Below are 19230 nucleotides of genomic sequence, written 5' to 3' on the forward strand. Positions count from 1 at the left end.
ATTTAATATGCATCACTCATAATTCCAAAAGAAAGCAGAGAACTGAGGAGAGAGGGTTTCTGAAGAGATAAGCAGTGAGAATTCTTCAAAATTGATGAAATTTGAATTGTTAGATTCAAGAGCAGTGTTCTACCTTTGATACTGGGTACTACCAAAAATAAAGACAAGGAAAAGAAAACATTTTAAAATGACCTTGACACCATATTACTTATTCAGCACACAATTAAAGTGATGAAAACTTACTAGCAACAATTATACCAGAGAACAATAAAATAGCTTCAAAGTACAGATAAAAATTAAAACCACCCTAGAATTTTACATTCAACTAAAATAATTATTCAAGGAAAAAGAGACACAGAAACACATTTTACATTTAAAAAAATAATAAGTGTTTAACATAACCATGTTTTGGTAAAGAATGTTAAGTACCTTTTTTTAAAAGAAGAAGAAGAAGAAGAAGAAGAAGAAGAAGAAGAAGAAGAGGAGGAGGAGGAGGAGGAGGAGGAGGAGGAGGAGGAGGAGGAGGAGGAGGAGGAGGAGGAGGAGGAGGAGGAGGAGGAGGAGGAGGAGGAGGAGGAGGAGGAGGAAGAAAACAGACTGAATATTAAAGAAAACCATAAGCAGCCGGGCACAGTAGTGCATACCTATAATCCCAGCAGCTTGTGAGGCTGAGGCAGGAGGATCACAAATTCAAAACCAGTCTTAGCAATTTAGTGAGGCCCTAAGCAACCTAGTGAGATCCTGTCTCAAAATTAAAAATTAAAAAAACTAAGTGCCCTTGGCTTTTATCCTTGGTACAAAAAGAAAAATAAAGAAAGAAAATAGAAAGAAAGGAAGGAAGGAGGGAGGGATAGAAGAAGGGAGAGAGGGATAAAGAATGGAAAATGATAAGCAAAATAATGTCCCCTACAAGCACATGAAAAATTATAATATAAAAAACAATATTTGGAAGGGTAAAAAGAATTAATGCATATGAGTTGGTAAGAAGACCAGAGAGATTTGAGGGTTTTGTGCTGTTCTTGTGAAAAGTAGAAATATAATTCACTTTAGATTTTAAGATGAGAGGGAAGAGTTAAAATCATAACAACCTGCAGAATGCAGTGCAGAGCGTGTCATCCAGGAGAGGAGAAAAAAAGCAATGTGGGGAAGGAGAACTTTCAGCCTGTTCAAATGACATCATCCAAAAAGAAAAATAACAATTTGTAACTAAAAAAAAATAAAAATTAAATAATAAAATGGTGGAAAAAAATCCTGTTATGATAAGACCATTAAATGGGTTAACGTTACTAGTTTAAGTACAGGTTATTGTTTGGGATTTTAAAGGCATGCATAACCATTGTGTTTATAATTGGCACACCTAAAATATTAATAGATGGGAAAAGATAAGGGGAAAATATCAAACATAAAGATAAGGGGAAAATATCAAACATCCCCCCCAAAAAGGAAATGTAGGGTTTTGTTGTTGTTGTTTTGTTTTGTAGTTTTTGTTTTTGTCTCTGGTACTGGGGACTGAATCCAGGGGAGTTTAACCACTGAACCACATCCCCAGACTTTTGCTGTTGTTATTGTTCTAATTAGTTATACATGGCAGTAGAATGCATTTTGACACTTCATATCTAAATGGAGTATAACTTCTCTTTCTTCTGGTTGTACATGATGCAAGATCACACCAGTGGTGTAGTATATTTTTATATAAGGCAATAAAGTTTGTTTCATTCTACTATCTTTCCTATCTCCATACCCCCTCCCTTCCCTTCATTCCCCTCTGCCTAATCCAAAGTTTATTTTTTATTTTGAGATAGGATCTTGATAAGTTGCTGAGTCTGGTTTCAAACTTGTTATCCTTCTGCCTCAGCCTTCTGAGCCACTGGGATCACAGGAGTGCTCCACTACTCCCAGCTAAATTTTTCATTAGTAATTTTCTTAAGACCAAAAACATCTTTAAGGATAGAGGATCATAACACAATGATAAAAGTATTATGTTACAGCAATATATACATTGTAGAAATATGTGGCAATTATTAACATAGGGCTTTTATTATACACATTTGTACTATTTAAGAAAACTTTGACAGTTATTTATAGATAAGCCAGCTAGCTCACTGTAACATCTGAATACTCTGATCATTTCAGAAAATATACACCTTAGCCATTAGAAAATACAGACCAATGTCTCACTGCCAGATGTTATCAGATTATCATTTTTTATACCTAAAATTCATATTCTCTAAGTTTGTCTTTATACACACCTATAAATATGTTCATACATACATGAAACATATTTAATAAATAGATAAATATGTTTATTTGAAATAATATATGCAACACACTACTTTTCAAACTTAGTTTTTTAATTGTTTTTCTTTTTGCTGATCATGAAGTTACCTAATATTCTAAACATAATATAATTTCCTCAGGTACCCCAAAATTATACTTAACAAATCATTTTTACAAACTGGAATGCAATCCAGGACAACACATTGCATGTAGTTTTTATAGCTCTCAAATCTCTTAATCTACCACAATCACTTTATCCTACTCTAACTTATTGGAAGGTCTGAATTTCTGTCCTCTAGAATGTCCTAGATTATCCAAACCTTTGGTTTGATTTAGTTATTTCTTGTGGTGTCATTTAAATTACTAGCCTGTTTAACTATTTAATTTCTATATTTTCATAAGTTGCAAATAATATAAAAATTCTAGTGTCATATGCAGAAATTTTAATACACCTTTCTCCTTAGTTGGGGAAAAAATGAAAGGATACAGAAGATTAATCTGACATTTATATACACACAATTAAAACATCAAGTTTTTCTCAAGCATCCAAGGGATATTTTATGCTTGATTATAAAGAAATGGGTTTTAAAGCTCTTGAATCACAGTAAACATATCTATTGATTGCAATATAATTAAACTAGCAATCAATAGTAATATGATAGTCAATATGTTTGGAATTGTAAAAACATACTTGCAAGTAACAGACTGGTCCAAGAAAAAAATCATATTAAATCTAGAGTAGAATTTTAGAGTCCAATATATAGGCAGCCTGGTTTACTGTTTTACCTATTAGATTAAAAATACTGGGTGTTTTATAAAATGGACTGTTATTTTTAACAAATACAGAAGTTGTATTTGTTGGTATAATTTTGGTAAAATTCTATGTGAAAGCCAAAGACAAACCCTCGAAATAAATCAAAGTAAAAATTCAGAATTAGGGAAGGGAGTGGGGATTACACCAGTCACCAAAATAATATTTTCTTTTGTCAACTTAGCTTGATGTCAATATGGGATTTGGTGTGTAAACACCATGTCTTGAAAGAATTTTTTTTTTCTTGTAGACCTTTGGTAACAGCCATTTGTGACAATATGGGCTGCTCCTTGACAAGCTTGGGGAATCAATGGTACAGCAACTATGCCATCATATCATTGAAGAACTCAGCCCCTTAGTGTGATTCAATAGATTTCAACTTATACAAGGAAAATAGGAGGCAATGCCCTAACTAATTTTTAGAAGCAATTTTAAATCTGCTTCAATTCTTGGGCAAATGGCGTTTAGTATCTCTGAACTATAATGAACAAAGGATGGTACAGATTTGTACAAATGTTCAAAGTTTCAAGTACTTTCCTTGGCCACAGGAAACTTTCTGTTTGTTCATAGAATGTCCCTTATGACTTGCTTGGGTGAACCGATCACTTATTATGTAATTAAAAACAGTTATATATAATGCATGTGTGTGTGTGTGTGTGTGTGTGTTCTGAAGTCCTAATGACTAGACTTGAATACTGATCTACTCACTGTCTGATGTTGGGGAAGTGACTTTACCTCACCCCTGAGGAATAGCAAGAGTAGAGCCAGCTTAGTGATTTCTCCTAAGAATTGACTGTGAGAATGACAACAGGGCACTTAGCAGTTCTGTTTTTGTTGCTGGTTTTGACAAATTAGATCTCACACTTTGACTGCAGTTCTCTCTGAGAGCTATATAAAATACTCAGAGTCTGAGAACAGTACGAAAGGAAACACTTTTACTGTTGGACTCATGAAGCTTCTCCTTGTTCATGACCATACAGGGAATAGATGTTTTCATTTCTGATACAAATAAGGGCATGTATTTAGTATATCTTAAAAGTTCATCATCTAATTAAGGAATAATTGTGAAGGATGTCTCATAATTCTACCCATAGATGCAAGAGGGCATGTTGAAAAATTAGTCATCATCAATTTTTTTAAAAATTCATATTAATATAGGAATATAAATGAGTTTTCAAAATGTTAACAGTTTTTTTTCAAGAAATTAAGAGCAATTATTATGTTAAATAGTGAAATACTAAATGCATTTTATGTTGGATTCAAACAGGCCTGAGAAGATTCCTACCATTTCTGTTATTCATAAGAGCATAGTAGTTTTGGTTAAAAAAAAAGAAACAAATAAATCACAGTATTGTATTATAAAAGGAAAGAAATATTATTTTACACATAATATGGTAGCATATGCAGAAATTCCAAGAACTACAAAACTACTAGAACTTATTAAAAAATTTAATAATGTCATAATCTTCAAGATACATATACAAAAATGTTGCTTTTTATAGTAATGATATTTTAATCATCAAAAAAGAACTGCACTTATAGGCAATATAAAATATAATAGCTGAGACCAAATTGAACAAGATATAAACAAATGTATATGAAGAAAAACATTACATTTTATTTAAAAAATATGAAATAAATTGTGAACAAATAGATACCTATATTTGTTGCTGGATGGTAAATGTGAACATCATGTCAATGTGAGTTCTTCTAAAAGTAACGATTAGTTGAATATAATTTCAATCAGAGGCAACTTCATAAGAAAGAATAATGTAGAAGAATTCCAAGAAATTTTTAAAAAGTATAATTAACATTTTCTATAAAGCCTGATAGAAAATCAATGTAGTACTGTCTGGCAGAGGAATACATAATTAAATCAGTATAACCGAACATAGAAGGCAGAAACTTAGTATATTTGAAAAATGAATAGAAAAACAAGTTGACCACTTAGCAGATTTTTCATTAAAGGGGGTTGTGGCTATGGCCAGCAGCTTTGTTAAAATGCAAAATGCTGTTATTGTTTTGTTTTGTTTTTTCCTCTTACATCAAACAAGTTGATAACTGTTGGTTCCAGTGATGGATTTGGAAGGCCAATGAGGATCAAGTGACTCCTTCTTATGTAATTAAAATATAGAAAGGCCATCAGGGGATGTAAAGAATTTTTTCATTGCTTCTTTCTTTCGGTATTTTCAAATACAACAGAGATGTAGGGCTTGGACCTAAAACCTCTCATACAGTTGGAAGCTGGGAGCTGATCTCTCAGGTGCACTTTCTCTTTCACTGATTGTGTTTTCCACTTTGGGATGGTTCCAGTATCCACAGGCCACCCAAGCTGGAAGCCACCTTGCCGTTCTCCTTCTCCAGTTCACATTTGCCAGTACCCATGCAATCACCCACCGAGGTCTGTGATTCTGCCTCATTCCTGGGTATGGAATCTATCCTTTCTGCTCCAAGCCCACCACCATGCCTCCTATCAGGCTGCCTTCACTTGTCACCTGAAAGTACCTTTGTGCCTATTTTCTTGGTACTGGTTTTCTCCCCTACTCTCTAGACTCCATACTGTTCCAACGTGACTTTTCATAGCCAGATCTGCTGATGTCCTTTCACTGCTCAAACTGTTCTCCATCTGGCCATGTCGCAGCATCAAGTCTGCTGCTTCCTCACATCTGCCTGTCTGCAGTACCACCCAGGTGCCCTTCCTCAGCTGCGTTGAGTCTCAAGTTTTTGGATTCCTTGTGCACTCTACCAGAGTCTCCATGTCTTCTCACATATTTCAAACCTACTTTTCCTTTAAAACTCAATGATGTTTTATTTCTAGAAGCTTTTTCTCATCTGAGTTTCATTCAGATATCTTTCATCTAAGTCCTCATAGTCCTTTTGGAACATGTCATCATAACATCCATCACACTTCTCAGTAGACTAGTGGCAAAGACCATGCTCATCTTGAAGTCCTCAGTACTTTGCACAGTTTCTGCTACATAGTAGATGCTCAATTACTAGTAAGTGCAGGGTGATCACGTAGATGTTCATAGCTGGATATTTGTGTGAAATGCATACAACACATGCAGTTTGATTCTCCATTGATTTCCATTCTGAGTGTCAAAAAGAGATCATAGATAAATGATGGCAAGACATATTCATGGCTCTGTGTTATAAGTTTTTCTTGAATATATAAATGCATCTCCTTTTCCTTAGGTTAGAAATTTAAAATAAAGTCCTAGTTTTCTAGGAAGTATCTTGATTCTGTATTTTATTTATAGTGGTGCTTTTGTTTGTTCTAGAGCAAATTAAACTAATATGTATGTTGTTTTGAGAATTGAGGTTTGAATACACTTGGAGGAGGATAAGCCTGAAGAACTCATTTAATACATTATTTGACAAAGACTAAGACTCTCACACCCCCAATTTAGTATTGGGTCTGTAGTTGAATTACTAAAGATCTGGAATTTTTTGAATATAAAGTAGTTAATCAAATGCATCATAAAAGTTTTAGGATATCCAGATCTGTTGTCACTGGACCCTAAAATAAGACAAGACTCTCTGACCCTGATAGGCTTCTGTTTGCACAGCAGCTTCTAGAAAGCCACATCATGCGTGTTTGTTTTAACAGGTTTAGGTCCTTCCACTACTTTAAGAACTCAGGAGGTTCTGAGATCCATTCACACTTCATTGCATGTTTTAATGAATTCTGATTAATATGCCAACCTGCTACCCTACAGGTATTTTAACTTTCTAGAGGTTCCTGTCAAATCAAGAACCGTGTTCCTCCTATGTCAAGGAGGGGGCTGAATTTACCCTGTTAAGCATCTGCAATTTGGAATCTGTAGTTTCTCTAAGGATAAAATCACAGAAAGCAAGAATCTTGACTTTTTGGAATTAAACTTGGGGCAGTACATTAAGGGTCTCTTCCCTAAAGTATATCAAGGGTCTCTTACCTGGCTTTTTCTTTTTTATCCCAATGAGTCACCATCAGTGTGAACCATGGCCATTATGTATATGTGGATTCCACAGAATGATTTCAAGATGAGGTCTGATTGTTTACTGGCCCCAAGGAAACAACTGGATGTCAGCATCTTCTGTTATCACTGGGAGTCACATGTCATGGGCAGAAATTGGAGGACATGGGAGAAAAGAGATTCCTTATCCTTAGATGTACTAGTTTGATTGGCTTAGATCTAGGAGACACATTTTTGCAGAATTGTTACTCATTGCCGTATTAAAGGAGTAAACTTGTCAAAACTCCTGTTAAACTATTGACTACCCTTCCAGTCCCCTTGAATTCCTAGGTGGTTTTTTTCAATTTTAGAAGCAATGATAAAGTAAAATTAGGCAAATGGAAGTAGCTAAAAGTAAAGTGAAAAAAATTAAATATCACTTATTAACCTAAAATAGTTCAGATTGAAGGAAAACATATATTAAAAGTAAATAAAAGAAGATAAAATGTAAAAACTTAATTCATATAAAATTTATAGAATATCTACGAGTGCAGACTCCACTAGAAATGAAATAACATCCATTAAAAGTGCTGTGTGTGACCATGCATACTAGGTATCATAAATTGTAACTGTTGCTATTACTAAGAACAGGAATGAAAACTTAGGATTCACAGTGTTTAATGGTGAAAACAAATAAGAAAACGTTAGTAAGAAGAAATAGAAAGACATTTTAAAGTTCAATATCAAAATGAATAATGAAGATTGAGGAGAGGGTTTGTCGATAGAGGAGCAAGATGAGGAAATTTTAAAAACAGTGGAGCTGATTTGTATCATGATCACAATGGTGGGTATGTGCCTGTGTACCTCTGAGTGAATTTATCTGCATGTAAATTTTCAAAGATATTGAAATGTTAATACTAAGAAAATGGTAGGAATAGAATGGTTCATAAATGCAAGATAGAGTTTACTAGTGAATAGAAAGGGTCATCCACTACAATAAGTAAACAAATGGCAAGATTTATGGAGTTAGCAGCCTAAAGAGCTGATGCCCACTGGTGAGAACAGATCCTGTCAAAAGGAATGGGCACATTGGTACCAGACCTGCCCTCACAAACAGAGTCTGAGTGTATCAATTGCCTTATGTGATTGGCTGCTGGAGACCAGAATAAAACTCTAACAAAATGACCCACAAAATGCAGTAACTAAGTGGAGAGCAAATATGTGAGTGTTTTTCAAAAAAACCTACATCCTGCCACCACTTGGCAGTGCCATGCCTCACAGATGGTACATGGCACTTTGTTTTCATTAGCAAGAGCCAACAGAGTCCAATCTTTTTAACCACCAGGAGGGAAAAATAAACTTCCCTAACTATGTATTTATCTTGTTTCATTCCTAAATTGTTCCTTCCCTCCTTTAAAATGTTTACTTTAATGGATACAGTTGTACAAAGTTTTATTAAGGATATGTGCACATGTATACATGTACATAGAGTAATGTGTGTATATAAACATATGTAATTGTAAGTATCACATGCATGTACGTATATAATGACATATATTATATAATTATACATATAAAATGACAGCTCTACATAATGACAATAGTGTTGAACCTTATAAAACATGTAGACTTTATTCCCATATTTTTGAGCATTTTATAGGTACTGGTGTTAGAAAGAGTGATGAAATAACCACAATACATCCTGTGAAAAGCAAAACAGGGCAGCAGTTCAGGAGTGATGAGGCCAGGGTTTTAATTTTAAATAGGGTAATCAGGAGAGGCTGTGATGGAAAATTAAATAACGAAAACCTAGAGGAGTAAGAGTGGTAACTGTAGCTGGAGGAGAGGTTGCCAGGCAGGAGGCCCAGTAAGTGCAGATGCCCTGTGGCCAGCATAAGCTTGCCATTTTTGAAGAACAGTGAAGTGTTTGGTGAGGAGCAGAGGGCTGGAGTGAGGCAATGAAAGGAAGGGAAATAGGAGGGTTGGAGAGGGAAGTGAGCAGAGGCCTGGATCACAGGTGGCCTTTCAGGCCATTGTAAAGAACCTGTCCTTACAACATGGTAACACTTTGGGGGTTTCTAAACAGAGCCATAGCATGTTATTTGTATTTTGTTGATTTGCACACATAGATTAACTGGGTTTGTATGCATTTATTTTAAATGCCATCCAGAAGCTGGTGGCTTCCACATCTGTATTTCTAAGCATGATCTTTTCACCAAGCCCCAGGCTTACATATCCCACTCCCTGCCTGATGTCACCAACTGCACATGACCCAGAAGAACTTGTCTGTTCTCCTCATCAAGATGAGGAGGCTCCAGTTGCCCAAGGCAGAGGCCTACAAATTGTGACTGGGTCTCCTTTTTCCATGCAGCTCACAGTCTACACCCCCAAAGTCCTATCTGTCCACTTTACCTCATCTTCCCACCGCCACCCAGGCAAGTTCAACTGCACCACCCACAAATGTTCACCAGATATTATTCTAAGTACAATGAGAAGATCTTGGGTGATCTTTCCTGACCAGGGTTGGGGAGTAAGATGGGATCTCATAATGCTTTCAACCCATCTCTCTAACTTAAGCCTTCATACTTTCCTTGGCTTGACTTGCTCATAGTAACTTGGTTACTGACTTTTCACTCTCTTTCTCCCACCGTCCCTTCCCTGATAGATTTTTTAAATTGTGTTAACGAAGACAACATAATTCGCCATCTTAATCATTTTTAGCTGTATGTAAATAATCACTTATTCCTGTGGCATTAAGTGCAATCACATTGTTATGCGACCATCACCATCATCCATCCCCAGAACTCTCCATCTGGCACAGCTGAAATGTTGCACCCATTAAACAATCACTTCCCATTGCCTCCCCCCACCAGCCCTTGGCACCCACCATTCTACTGAGTGTCTTTGTGAATTCAACAACTCAGGTGCATTATATAAGTATGATCATACATCTTTTGTCCTTCTGTCTCTGCTTCATTTCAGTTAACATCCTTAAGACTCACCCATATTTCAGCATGTGTCAAAAATCTATTCCTCTTCAAGACTGAATGGTAACCAATTGTATGAATAGGCTGCAGTGTTTTGTTTTGTTTTGTTGTTGTTGTTGTTTTATGGACACTTGGGTTATTTTTCACCTTTTGGCAATTGTAAAAGGTGCTGCTATGAATGTGGTTTTGCAATTAGTTGTTTCAGGTTTTGCTTTCAGTTTCTTTGTGTATATATTCAGAAGGAGAATTGTAAGATCCTATGGTGATTCTGTTTTAGATTTTTTTGAGGAGACTACTCTTCATAGGAGCAGCACCCTTTTACATCCCCAGCAGCTGACTCTGGACTGCTTCTGTTTTCCTTTGTACCTTCTATGTCCCAGGCATTGTGACCTTCACTGAGTTCTGAAAACACCAAAGTCATTCTTAGGACAGGGCCTATACATAAGCTGTTCCCTTTGCTTTAAATCTGCCCACCATATTTATAAGGCTGACTCTATCTGGTCACTAGCCTTGAACTCTACCAGGGGACCTTCCTTGCTTACTCAATTATTGTCTCTTCAGCATATCTTATCAAGAGCTCATCTTATTTATTTGTTTGTTTGTTTGTTTATTTATTTTTGTCTTCCTTCCCTCAACATCCAGAACTATGACTCATGTATTAGAGGTGCACAGTAATTGTTGAAATGTCACAAGGATAAATCTAATGAATTTGCTAGAGTACTACATCTGTACATTAATCACTAGTAGAAACCTGCAATCATCACTCAAAGAAAAGCATATGTCCTTTAAAATCAAAATAAGCCAAAGAGAGATTCTATAATTCCATTGCATAATCACAGCTGTCAGCTGACTTCGTTATCTTGATCATTCAGACTACACTAAAAATTTGGTGCATCATTAACTTGGGTATTTCAGGCAAAATGTGCTTATGTTTGGTTTCAAATTATCTCAATAATTACCCTAATACTCCTCTATTTTATGTATGTAATCATTGTGCTAGAAATACTTGTAAAATCTTTCATGTAATTCTGAGTAGCAAATTCAAGTTTCAGATCCCAAATAAGGAGTACTCATGTCACTAACCATCCACAGGAAAATGTCTAAATTGATATTTTATAGTTCATTTTAGTAATAATCACTTTCATAACCTATAAGATCATCTGTATCACAGAAAATTCACTCAGATAGCATAAAAATTTTTTTATTTCTATATTTATATTGAGAACTCAGTAGGTAGGCATGAAGGGGCTGTTCTGGATTATGGGCCATCTCATGGCCTAGTTATTGATATAATGAGGCCATATATTATGGATGGCTTAGTTCTAATGTTGACTCAATGGTTACTGTTCTCCTGGCCCTGTGACTTCATTGAGTAATAAGAGCCCATAAAATATTCAGATATAAGGACAACATATATTCTTATGTTCTATCATTCTTGTTTTAATTTGTTAAACTGGTTTTGATATTTGCATCTAGGGTTAAAACCATTTTTTTGCATCAAAGAATATAGCAATAGCTCCTGTTCAAGAGCCTCTTGTTTTACTCATTTCCACGCTTTGCTTAGAATTCCAATGGATGCAATTCTGTGGATACTAACTTAGGTAACCTACAGAACTATTCTGTGGTTTGCAGAAATAAGGAGAAATGCTCATTGTTCAGAAACCATTTTTAATAGTTTCTTTTATTCCAAAAAAATGTTGAATATTGTCATTCAAACATTACACCTTCTTATTATTTTAGGAAGCTATAAATGCTCACAATCTGAGTAACATTTGGTTTATTTTCTTAAGATTAAGCAGATTATCTTGTTGTTCCAAAGGTTATTGCAAAACTTCGAATATGTTAAACAGAATTGATTGTAAAGCCCATTACATTTCAAGGACGCTGGAGAGACTGTGGAAATAGGGTTGGGAAGTATTAATCCATCCCTTTCATCTCTTTTATTACTTTTACTTAGGGTTTATAGTGGGAAATACTTCACAAACATTGTGTTGCTGCCATAAAGGTTTATACCCATGTTTGGAGACATAATTTTTTTTATGATGCCCTTGCATATTATATCACAGGCTTCTTTAGGGCAAATAATAGCTTATCCCTTCCTGCTCACAAAGGGGCATCAAAGGAAAACAGAACCACCTTTAGAAAATTCTTTTGGCATAATAGCTTTAGAATATTTTGAAATACTGTTGTTACCCACTTTAAAAATTTTAACAAAACACATTTTTTTCTTTCACCCCATAATCTGGAAGCCTGCATGTTGAATATGGATGAAGTTGGTGGAGGGAATTGTGTCAGCATATGCTACTATATCAGGAGAAAAATGTCCTGTAATATTCCCCTTAGTCATCAAGTTCCTTCACATAATTTACCATATGTTAACTTCAGACATTTTTGGTTGGGAAAGAAATAATGAATATAATAATTTGAATAAGATTCAAATTACTTATGTTTTTGAGTATCTATTAATTACCAGGAACTACATTAATCACTTCTAGGACCATTGAAGTTGGGGTGGCCTTATTCTTTTTTCCTACAAGACTTTTCTGACTTTCGAAGAGTCAGTTAAGTATCCCTTATGCCTATCAAATTATTTCTCAGAGTCTAATGTTACCTTCTTACTTGCCAATATTTCCCACTTGAATAGAAACTGTAATAGTGCCTGCCGGGTTCCCTTTCCTCAGTGTCCTCAATATCATGAGTACCTACCTTAGCCCAGAGAGAGAAGATGCTATATAAATGTTTACTAATGGAATAATGATCAGTGTTGAGAAAATATATCATACATTTAGGACATGATCACAGAGAAGAATGACAAGGTAAAAGTCAGAATGTCAATTTAATATTAATATTATTAATATTCAACATTTAACCCCTTTAAAGAAAATGTGTATTAGGCTGGTATGTACATTTTGTTCCTAGTAGCTATCTTCAGTTGAGAATTTAGGAACTATTCATAATCAGAGTGTTTGGGGCATTATCTGAACACATCTTTCCAGCACCGTATGAAATAACCAACTTGATCTACATTCTCCACCTGAGGAACTGAGCCTTAGAGAGGACAAGAAAGGTCTCACACTCTCATAGCTTGTGTCTAGTCAGACTTTGACTTTGCTTTTCATTACATCCTGAGCTTGAGCTTGGAGTCAATCACTGTGTTGGGATGCCAACCTAATCTGAAGGGAAACTCAGAGCAACTGAATAATTTCATGAGGACACACAGCTAATAAATGATAGATTATGGTATTAAACTAAATTTTCTCAGTTTCAAAGCCTGGGTGGTTTTGATCCAAGCCACAGTCTTCTTTCTTTTAATAATAATAAATTTTTCACAGATATTGTCAACACCAAGTCAAATATCATCCTAATCATGCTGAACAGATCATGGCCCTAAACTGTTTCAACTTACAATTTCTTAAGAAAGAAAGAGTACATTTATTTTTTGTTTTTAGTTAAATCAGAGTAAATATTGGGCCAGACAATTTTTCATATTTCATTTTTCTTTTCATAATTCTTACGTATGCCTTGATTCCACTCTTTATTAATGATACCTAAGAAAGAAATGAACCAAGAGAAGAAACTTCTAGAATAAAGATACATGATGCTGCAGTGTCTGTGAAAGGAACACAGTATCCTCTTATGGCTAAAAATTTTGGTGACAGTCAGATTACAGGTGGAAATGTAGCACATGCTGAAAAACAGGAGGGCCTTGGGCAGGAAGGGATGCATTACTTGAAAACCTATGCAAGATGATATGGTCCTGCATAAACGGGAAGTTTTGCCATGCTACAGGCTGTATTCTGAGATGTGCTAACGAGGCCTCATTTTGAACCCTAGAGTCTCAAGTCCCTGACCAGCCAAGCTCACTCCATGTGAGGCCCCAGACCAACTGCATCATCATGAGTTGGACCCCTCCATTGAACCCGAACATTGTGGTGCGGGGTTACATTATCAGGTATGGCGTCGGGAGTCCTTATGCGGAGACGGTGCGTGTGGACAGCAAGCAACGATACTATTCGATTGAGCGGTTAGGTAAGTAACTGTGGTTTTCATTCTACTAAGGAAAATGATTTATTTTAAATTGTTTTATTTATTGCAAAGTTGCTCTTTGGAATTATAACTTCAACATGTAGCAGTTAGGAGATGTTTAAACAACTCTTTCTCTTTCTCTACACACAAACACACACACACACACACACACACAAACTCTTTCACAACCTTTCTGGAGTTTTAATTTGGGGAAATTGACCTAGAGAGATCTGTAATGGTGGGTGCCTTGTTGCCTACCCTTGCGTACATATCAGGATGCACAAAGTGATTTGGATAATTTTCTTTTATCCAACGGTCAGTGGGGACTTCTAATCTTAATAGGTCTTATAAAAAAATCAAAAATTTATCTTTATTGTTCTTACTAGGAAGATTTCTGTCAAGTTTTCTTTAGCCTGGCATTATCTAATCACAGTACTTTCTTTTCCCTTAGCATTCATAGATAAAGCTTTGAGGCTGACATTCTAACTATAAAACAACAAGATGAGAAAAGAAATTTTTATTCGAGACAGTCAATTGGAATTATCAAAACCCTGTACATGTATTTCTGTTTCCTCCCCAGTTCAGATTCTCTTACTGCAGTCAATCCTGCCTTCTTTTTTGAAAAGTGGAATATAATGCTTCCCCTCTGATATTTCTGAATTCATGGAAAATTCGTTCATTCAGAGAGGTCTATTGTGTGTGTAATCCTTAAAACTGATTTAGATCAGATTTTCTATAGTGCTGTAAGAGACTATATCATTAGCAAAGGGACATAAAAGAAAAATACTTAATATATCAGGATGCCAATAAGTTAAATAATTCTTACAATGTCAAAGGCAAGTTGATTCTACCTGTTGATTTAATGCCATATTATCAACAATGAATTACATTGACCCCACTGGAAATGCAACCTGATCAGGGGTGGGGGTGCTACTTATTTGCAGTGTGTCTCACAAACAGAGCATTTGTGATGAGAAGCCCAATTTGAATTTGAATAGCTAAAATGCAGTCACAAGAAAAGATTTTCCCTTTGCCAGAGGAAAATTGCACTGACCCATTCTGTCTGTAATTGCTTCAAGCACTAATAAGAGAAGCACCTACTGAAACTCTCCACAATTTCAGTTAGGTTGGCATTTAGAAATAATATTCCCTCAGTCAATCCTGGAGTGCGAATGTAAGGGCAATCACAAAGCTCATATTTTATAGCCATCAAACCTATGTCAGGGGACTCTCACTTATCCATTATTCACAATACACCATCTCTGACAGTTCATCTTGATGCCACTCACCAGACAGAAAAGAGAGGTTACCCTGGCAGTGCATGGGCTCCCGGCAATGAGCATGAGTGTGGTGCAAATTCAGAAGGAATTCGTGAGGGAAAATGGAATCATTTCACCATGTCCTGTTGATAAGGATGCATTTTTTTTTTAAAAGAAAGTCTATGGAGTCTCCAAATTTTGCAAGGTTTAAAAGTTAGTGAGATGAACCTCAGCAAAATTCCCCAAGTGCTTAACAAGAAAAAAAAAAAAAGAAAAGACCCCCCCATTGTAATGTGTGTTAAGGAAGAGCCTGGGAGGGTGGCTCTGTGGCACTGTTTGCCTAATAGGTGTGAGGGCCTGGGTTCACTCCCCCAGCAATGGAAGGAAAAGGCAAATAGGACTCCAAAGGCAAATACAAAGATATGGTAAAACCTAAATCATCATTAATCATGGATTTGTACTTAAAACCCTATCTAGAAAGAAAAAATCTATATAATGCCTACACAACTTTATTTTAGTACTACCAGTTGATATGCTTTTAACAAAGTCCCAAATCTTCAAACAAAATATGAAAGAAAATGATTAGTGTGCTGTTTAAGTATTGTTTAAGTATCCTAAGGTTATGAAAACAAATGTTTTGTTTTTCTATTTAGCCAGTATATTTGTGAGACATAAGGTCTCATTTTTATAAAAGTAAAAGATGTATTCTAGTCCACATTCAAACTCTGCAAAGAAAACACTGTTTTGTTTATTCTGTTGATCATTAAAATAGGCATAACACTTTTTATAGCATCTTTGTGAAAAGATACTGTAAAATAAAAATACATATATTTTTAATATTTAAAGTTTGAGAAGTCCAAAGTTGTGTAGGCATTATATATAAGAATTTTTTTTTGTTTTAAGTACTGCACAACAGTTGTACAATTAAAACTGAATTAAGGAAAATTAAAATTGACCAAAGTATAAGGTCAGTTTCTTACCTTCAAGTATTATAATTGCATTTGAGATTATGCAGAACAATTTGTTTTAAAATTAACCCACAAACCACCTCTTCTTTTGGATAAAAGACCAGAATCTCTAAATAGCATTTTGTTTATCAGGAATAATAATTCACTGTTTATATGGAAGACAAGTTACCTACTTCTGGTCTGGAAATGCAAGACCATTTTTAACAATAGCTAATATCACCTGATTTTAAAAAAATGATTTAGTATTGATACACAGCTTAATTAACCAATGTTTCTACTATTATTTATAATTAGTCTATTGGCTTTTCACCCCTTTTAGTTCAAGAGCCCTCATACAAGGCTTGATGTACACATAGGATATAGATCCACATGCTCTGAATTTAGCACTATTTAGCAAAATTAATTTAAAGCCAAATGATGTTTTAAGAAATTTATCTACATGTTGATCTCTTCCTCTATCATTCAAATTATCTATCTTTATATCTTTGTAATTATGATTTATATAAAATAAACTGCATATTTAAATGAATTTTCAAGAGCTTAATTGATGTATAATAAACTACATTTTAAATTTTTCTTCTTTAATTTTTCTCGGTAATATTTTGTTTTTCAGTATAATGTTCTTGAATGCTTATTGATTTATTCATTAAAATACATACTTTTTAGAACTCTTTTAAACTCGATTTTTCCTGAAACTTATTTTCCAGGTGTTGATTGTTGGTGTAGGAGAATACAACAGATTTTGTAACATTAACCTTATATACTAACACCTGTTCAATTTACCTACTTTTTATTGGTTTTGTAGATTATCTGAAAAACAAATGTACCTAGGAACCGTTTTGCACTTAATTTCTGAGCTCTGTGCCTTTTCTTTCTCTTGTCTTACTATAGTGGTTAGGATATTCAGTAAAATGCCAAACAGAAGTGTTGGAAGCAGGCATTTTTGCCTTATTTTGATCACAGGATGCAAAAATATAGTATTTGTACTGAAATCCCTTATTAGATACAGGTTCTTTGTACATGGTTTTTATTGCATTGAGGAAATTTTATACTCTTCCTAGCTTTCTTAAATTTTTGTTATAGATATTTTTAGAATTTCTATGAAATAATTTTTGATCTACTGAAGTGACCACATGATTTTTTTTATATTAGAATATGGTGAATTACACTGATTTTCAAAGGGTAACTAGCCTCGAGTTTCCCATGTAAATACTATGTGGTGATCATGCAATGTCCTTTTCTTATATCATTTTGTGCTCATGTTCATGAAGTGATATTTGTCTACACTTTTCATGTAGTTTCTTAATGTCATATTGGCCTTATAAAAACAGTTGCACCAGGTTGCTCCTCTTCTATTAGTGAAAGTTTATTTTAAAATTGATAGCCTTTATTCCTTGGATATTCCATAGAATTTACTAGTGAAACAAACTGGACCAGAGGTTTTATTGTATAAAAAAAGAAAACTCTTTTGATAATAGATTTCATTTCCTTGACAGACACCCTTTTAGATTTTGCATATATTCTTGTGGTTTTTTTAAGTTAAATTTTTCATGAAATGTGTTCACTTCATTTTGCTGGACTTAAGGTTATTTGAATCATTTATAATATCCATTTATTATCTATAGTGGTAACTGCTTTTTCATTTCTGATATTGGTCAGTTGTGTTCCCTGGGGAAAGGTTTACCAAATTTGTGGATCTTGGTAAAGAAAATGACATTATTCGTCATCTCCAAGGTCTCTGTTTCTTATTCTTTTCTCTCTTTTCTTGACTGTTTCCTTCCTGATACTTATTTTAGTTCTGCTTTGATTTCTCTGGATTTCTTAAGGTGGAACTTTGTGATCACCTAAGGATCTTAGTGTTCCTCTGCTAGTTTACTTGCAGATTTTAGAGGACATTGTTTTGATAAACTAACAATTTTTAAAAACTTAATGTAAGCATTCAAGAAGGCAAATAAATATGGAATTGAATGGAATTTTTGATCTTGGTTAAGATTCATATTCCCCCCCCTTGTATAATGTTTGATATTTGAAAAGTGATTTGAGTTCTGGCCTAACATGATCTCAATGAAAATTGGGAATAAGAATCTTTTATTCCCTATATTATAGTGTCAGAGAGTTAACAGATATTAATGGTGGCGGTAGGTTGGTCTTTTAAGATAGACCTTCTCATCCCCATACTGTGAGGCTTTGTGCCTCAGTTTCCCATCTGTAAAACAGGATAGGATGTCTACCTTACAACATTTTAGGAGATTCAATTGAGACAATAAAAATAAAGCCATTTGTAATTTTTCAGAAGTTGAAAATACTTGATGCCTGTAATTGAGACATCTTTCCTATTTTGTACATTTTTTGTTCAGCAGATAGATAAAATGTAGTTATAATGATAGATAAAATGTAGTTATAATGAAGTTTCATAGTCTTTGGGGTGTGTGTGTGTGTGTGTGTGTGTGTGTGTGTGTGTGTAGTGTTCTAGTTTGTCTCCATTACCTAAAACTGGACTATATTAAAAATAAAATTTTAAAAATGGTTGAGAGTTACAGAGTTTGGGACTCAGATAAGTCATCAAAGGCATGATGTTATATAAAGCCTACTTGCTACAATTAATTAGTATAAATTTTAAAATCTAACCATGCAGTGACATTCAGTTCAGCATGAATTTTTAAAATGTGAACTAGTTTTAACTACAATAAGAGTCTGATTAGATAATCGTGAGCAGGAGAGTTAGATTCATTCAACATGAGCACTGGTTGCCCAGAGAGAGAGTGAGAGAGATGAGAAAAGGTCACTTGTGAGATCATTACTCAGAAGCTATCAGGAAGAATGGATTTTATCATTTATGATTTTTTTTCAGGCTAGTGTCTTCTAAGCCTATAGGAATTTTCAAGCAGTCTTTAAGGACAGCTGCAGGGTGATGCATTAATAATACATACATTCTATTTGTAACTCTTTTCTCACTTTCTACTCTCA

General features: G+C 34.7%; 1 protein-coding gene across 1 annotated transcript in view; it reads left to right on the forward strand.

The window, feature by feature from the left end:
* The window catches only part of LOC144255055 (netrin receptor DCC-like), a 235181-nt gene that overhangs the window by 109694 nt on the left and 106257 nt on the right, over positions 1-19230 (forward strand). Inside the window, 1 exon segment of the mRNA XM_077799094.1 lies at positions 13845-14039. Coding sequence (XP_077655220.1) covers positions 13845-14039 — 195 coding nt within the window.

The sequence above is a fragment of the Urocitellus parryii genome, chromosome 5 (genome assembly GCF_045843805.1).
Source record: "Urocitellus parryii isolate mUroPar1 chromosome 5, mUroPar1.hap1, whole genome shotgun sequence".
Classification (NCBI taxonomy): Eukaryota; Metazoa; Chordata; class Mammalia; order Rodentia; family Sciuridae; genus Urocitellus; species Urocitellus parryii.